This window comes from Zootoca vivipara, chromosome 10 (genome assembly GCF_965207765.1).
Source record: "Zootoca vivipara chromosome 10, rZooViv2.hap1.1, whole genome shotgun sequence".
Taxonomy (NCBI): Eukaryota; Metazoa; Chordata; class Lepidosauria; order Squamata; family Lacertidae; genus Zootoca; species Zootoca vivipara.
The window spans coordinates 20,248,000-20,253,866 of record NC_142593.1 but is presented as its reverse complement, the minus strand read 5'-3'; the positions used below and the strand labels follow the sequence as shown (position 1 = coordinate 20,253,866).

General features: G+C 40.1%; 1 protein-coding gene across 1 annotated transcript; it reads left to right on the top strand.

The window, feature by feature from the left end:
- Positions 1–355: 355 nt before the first annotated feature.
- SRP19 (signal recognition particle 19) lies at positions 356–5,445 on the top strand. Its single transcript, XM_035099970.3, has 5 exons — positions 356–466; positions 1,840–1,915; positions 2,925–2,996; positions 3,434–3,545; positions 4,543–5,445. Exons 1-5 carry the CDS (start codon positions 426–428, stop codon positions 4,674–4,676), a joined length of 435 nt encoding a protein of 144 aa, XP_034955861.1. The 5' UTR covers positions 356–425; the 3' UTR covers positions 4,677–5,445.
- The last annotated feature ends 422 nt before the right edge of the window (positions 5,446–5,867 follow it).

The window sequence follows — 5,867 nt, the reverse complement described above, 5'->3', positions numbered from 1 at the left end:
TACTGTGCTTCTATTTAGCCACTCGCCGCTAGGTTAACATTCTGATTGGTTCGCTTTGTTTTCTACTCCCGCCCACCGAAGAAAAAAAAATAGAGGAAGCGGAGGCGAGATGCTATATTTCTATGGTGCGCGCTGCAACTTCCATTCTCGCGATGCGGTAACCTGTTCCCACTACAATTCTCCCTATACTCAGAACCACTGGCCTCCCATTGGTTCGTCCCCAAAGCTGGGACGCTCTCTCTTTCTTTCTCTCTTGCTGGCTTTGCTTTTGAATGATAGTCCCGTGACCCATTAGCGAAGGGCAACGTCAGCGGTGCGAGGGCGGGACGTCCGGTCGTGTCTCTTCCCGTCCCCCATTGCGGCTCAGCCAAGCTTCCGTTGAGCTGTGCTTTGAAGGCCCGGCCCGGTCTGCCGCCGCGGACACCATGGCTTGGGCTGCGCCCTCTTTGCCCAACGATAAGTCTCGGTAACTTTCGGTGGCGGTGCTCTCCCACTTGGTTATGGTTCTTTCTGTGGGGGGAAGGTGGTTGGCCGGCAAGTGGCCGTTATTCTCTTGGCGTTGTCGCCGCACCTGCTGCTCGACGGCTGTGGCAGCCCTTGGATAAAAGCGTACTTATAATAGAACCACGGGATAACTGTCTGCTGATAGCCGAGCGACCTGGTTTAAAATTCATTTTAATCTATTAGATCAGTGTTTCCCAACCTTTTTTTTGGCCATGCCCCACCTAAACATCTCTAAAATCGTGATGCCTTCCCCCCCCCCCCCCCCGTGGCATATAAATCTTATTATTCAAAAAGTGAACGAACTCCTATTCACGTGGAGGAAGCCTAAAAGGCCATTCACTGTTAATAACTCATTCTCGAATTGACCCCCCTTAAAAATCAAATTGCTCCTCTGTGGGTGTGTGCCCCACGTTGGGAACCACGGTATTAGATCATAAGGGTTTTCGTGCATTAATTAATGCACTTTTTGTAACTGGGGAAGCAAAATAATGTTTTGGAACCAAGAGCCATACTTTCTTCTTAGATGGTATACATGGAAGTAAGCATCCTCTTAGAACTATTGCAGAACTGCGGCCTGGCTTTTACACAAGCATGCATATGGAGATCCTTCCCACTTATTATTATTATTTTAAGACATGTATTTCTATGGTTGTTTTTGGTTGTTTTTATGCTGTTAATTTGCTGCAGTTCACTTTAGATCCCAGCCTCCCAGGTGACCGTCAGTGTCTTTAAAGATGTATTCATCTTGTGTTAGAGATGGGCCCCTTTAAGATGATAGCTCACACTGGCAAGTTTTATGAGCATTTAAAACATTATAAGTGGAATAATGGAATATATTGTTGTGGTACAGTTCTTGTTCAGAGTGTACACCTCACCCATGTCTAGGATTCTCTGTTCAATCCACACTCCCTTATTTTCAGGGTCGACTGCGGTGGCCAACCTGCCAATACTACCTTGTATGTGGATGGTGCTGTTTTGCTAATAAGGCTAAGCATTTGGATAATTTGCTGTATCAAATATAATGTGTCTACTGCCTGGTTAAACAAGCGATGCATTTTAAATTGATTTAATTTTGTTCTTATTCAATTGATTAGTTAAGTATTACAGCCTTTGGGGTGTCAGCCAAAGCCTTTAGCTCCATGCTTCATATTTGCAATTAAGTGAAGGGGAAAGTGTATTTTCTTTAAAAAATTGATCATGCCATTGTCTGGCAGCTGTAACTCCACTTTGGTTGGCTTTAAAGTTGAGTCTCAGCCTGAGTCTTGGGGTGGGGTACTAAATATTCTAAACATACACCAGAAGCTTTCAACTTGTGTTGCTTTTCTCTTGGCTTAGGTTCATCTGCATATATCCTGCCTATATAAATAACAAGAAGACAATAGCAGAAGGAAGAAGGATACCACTTGAAAAAGTAATTATGGATTGGGGAGGAGAGTGGGTCACATTTATTTATTTAAATATGTGTAAAACACACTTTCATTGCATATATAGTATGGGGGTTTTGAGCCTAAAAACATAATACAGCAGTAATAATGTTGGGTAAAAGAATTGGTAATATTAATAAAACTGGCTGGCAAAGAAATTATAAATTTAGTTATATACATACCATGCATAAAAATAATTTGTAGAAGATGGAGGAGGGAATTAATGATTGTGCACATTTTTAAAATTACCTGTGACAAATACCTAAAGTATTTACTACTCCCTTCCCATTGAAGAGCCTTTATGCTCACGAGATTGAAAGCTTTCCCTTCGGCAGATTCTCACATACTCCATATCAAGCCCGTTTGTGTGCCTGCAACCAGATTCAATGGACCACATTCTCTTTGATTGCCCTTTACACAGCAGACCTTGCCAACTGATGCTGAGTAAAATGTTGCTTCTCTGGCCCACAACTCCAAGAAGAAATCAAATGAGGTTTCTCCTGGCAGATCGGGGCAAAGATACCACTACTCTAGTAGCTTCCTTTTTCGCCACAATTTTACCCGAAAGGGTTCCCTTCTGTTCGGGAAATAGACTGGGCATAGCAGAACATCTAAGTGCACACGACCAGAGTGTGATCCTATAACCATTGACAGCTTCACCCTTGTCCTTTTAATTATCCCAGTAATTTGAAAAGGTTTATATTGTGATGTCAATAAAGGTATTTGATTTGACATTTTAAAATTTTATTTACCAGAGACTGAAAGGGCTATGTCAGCCTCCCGCAACTCTGTATTCTTAAGAGTTGGGTTTCACTAGCTCAGAACATTTGGTTCTTGCCACAGTACTTTAATATCTCATGTTGGTGCAAAGTATTACTTACTGAACTGTTCATTGAGCATTTTTTTAAAGTTTATACACAAGAAAAGCTTTATTTCTTGGAGTAATCAACAATTTTAGCTGCACCTGATAGTAACTAAAATGTCTGACTCTTCTAGGCAGTTGAAAATCCAACATCTACAGAAATTCAAGATGTATGTGCAGCAGTTGGACTTAATGTGCTTTTGGAGGTAATATAATAATAAAGTTTAGTTCTCTATGTAATTGGAGAATATACCATAGGTATACATGTCTGTCCACTTTAGTTTTATTTTATGTTTTTATTGTACTTACTAGTTGCTTGTTTTTACAAAGAGTAAAAATATGTGTACTACAAAATAAGTGTGCATATTTTAAATGGTAATTAGAGTTGCTTAGATTGGAAAGCACCTTAAGAGTAAGCTATGAGCCATGGGAATAATGGCCTACCTTATGGAACTTGTGTAAGGTTTACTAAAATAATGTGTGAAAAACTCTTGCAAACTAATAGTTCAGTCTTGAGCATTTTTACTCAGAATTTACTGTGGGTCTTACTCAATAGTAAGTGGACTTCATATTGAAGTCATAGTATATATGTATTTTTAAGTAATCCTGGTTATAAAATGGAAACCTTTTCCCCAAATGCTAGAAAAACAAAATGTATCCCAGGGAGTGGAACCGTGATGCACAGTATAGAGGAAGAGTGCGCATTCAGCTGAAGACAGAAGATGGCAAACCATGTCAGCCTCAGTTTCCAACACGTGAGTGAGATTAGCTTTCTAAAGTTATACTTTTTAAACTAAAGACACCCAAATTTAGGTACTCAGAAGGTGTGTGTGTACATGCAGGGGTGGGGAGTCCTGCAAAAACCTTCCTTACAAATAGGGGCTGCTAGAGGTAGTACTGCAATCTTATAGCCATATGTGACCACCCTCTGCTCACTAGGGAGCACTGTTTTCCTAGTCAAAACTATACATATACTCAACTACCGGCACCTTTCAGTACAAGAGGCCCCTTCCCCATCTCTCTGACTTGATTTGGGCTTAGTGTATGTTCATCTGCACAGTATTAAAAATAATAATAATTCTATCAATGCAAATGCTAGACCCAGGGCCCATGAAACAATGTGAGGCAACCGCCTCAGATGGCAGCATTGTCCGGGGCAACAGTTCCCGATGTAGATATTTATTCCCTGCCCCCTTGTTCCTGGTGTAGATCTTCCCTCAATCCTTCTTCCCTGGTGGAGAGGGGGAAGCTTTTTTTGTGGTTTGCCTCAGGTGCTAAAATGTCTTGGGCCAGCTAGAGCTCTTGATCGTTTTCAAATACTTCTGTAAGCCTAAGTCTAAATACAGTAGACATGCCCTAAGTTACTGTTCTGCTGCCTTACTCCAGCAGGATCCCAATTCTCTTTGTTAACGGAAGGGCCCCTTCCACTCACAGAGGGCTCTTTCAGAGCTAAACCCAACCGTGTTACTTGAGATGGAGCGAAGGAATGTGTGTGCAACCCACCCATGTTTTGCTTGGCCGTGCCCACTCTTGCCAAGACAGCCAGCCCCCGGAAGGTTAGTTATGATGGGTTGTGACCCTTGGGCTGAAAAGGGCTCCACACTTCTGCTTCAGGTGACTAGTTTTGGGTGGTTTCCTGTGTAACTTCCAATTACCTTGTAAATGCAGCAGCGGTGGTGGAAAATGGAAGGGATTTTTTGTTGCTTCCTCTCTCATTTTTCCTTTACCTCTCTCTCCCCCCCCCCACCCTAGGTAAGGCAGTGATGCTATATGCAGCAGAAACAATTCCTAAACTAAAAACAAGGACACAGAAAATGGGAAGCAGTGACCAAAGCCTGCAGCAAGGAGAGGGAAGTAAAAAAGGTAAAGGAAAGAAGAAGAAATGAGTGTGGCTGGTACATATGCAATGTATTAAGATGAATATAGATGAAGGGGATTATTAGCATCTGAACTGAAAGTTGGAGAAACAAATGAGAACTGTCAAAACTGTTTCTGGACTGGACTTCGCTTAACTTTTATCTATTGCTACAACAGATCAATTGGAAATATATGGAAACATCTGTTTTAGTATTTATACTGAAAAGATTGTCTATTAACGTGCAGAAATACATTAAAAATGGATAGAGTCAATACTTCACAGAGCTGATTGACCTTGATATGGTCCAGATTGGTAAAGATAACAGAGGAATAGGTTAATTCAGCATTGTATGAGGCTTCTAAACTGATTATTGTCATTATTAAAATAAACTCTTTGAATCAAACCGTTTAGAAAGCACGGTCTTAAAACTTCCTCAGTCTAAAATAACTGGTTTTAATTGGTATTTTAATTTTACATCTGGATCGTTCTAGAATGGAGCTAGACAATCTGAGGACCCCTCATGAATGAGGGATGTTGTAACATTTGTTTAGACTACTTGTATAGCATTTGAATAGTCTAATGAACGTGGAATGCAAACTAGTCAGTCAGATTTGTGCATTCAACAATAGTCCAAAGTTTATCCAATTTGTAAAAATGTGTTTAATTCTAAAATATTTATGAGTAAAGTGTAAACTATTTTCATGTTGCTTCTGCAATGTTCCTGATGGTTTAGCATATATGTTATAATGCTTTTAGAGCATGATACATAATACTATAAAAAATTCACTTTTAAGAAATTATTGTAATTTGATTAATCCAAAACTACCTTGGGCCAATATATGTATACTCTTTCTACTTAAATGAACTTGGTTACCCAACTGCTACCTGAGACTAGCATAAATCATGATAATACAAAATTATGACACATTTAAGTTGGTGAATTGTATAGCCAAAAGTCATGAATTCTTAACAGGATTAGAGTAGTGATACTGTGGCAGAGAAGTATAAGTTCCTGTCACATCAAATATATTTTATCCACATAGTGCTGCTCCTCTGTTCCAGTTTACAGCTCTTGTGGTGCTTTGTATCATTCAGCCAATTCATCTTCCAACTTTTCAGAGTTGAACCCCACCTTTAGACCAAAAATGTATTTTTTTTAACCATATTTGTATGGTTTTAGCGCTGCTGCTGTGACCTGCCTTAAGTGACGCTGCAAATC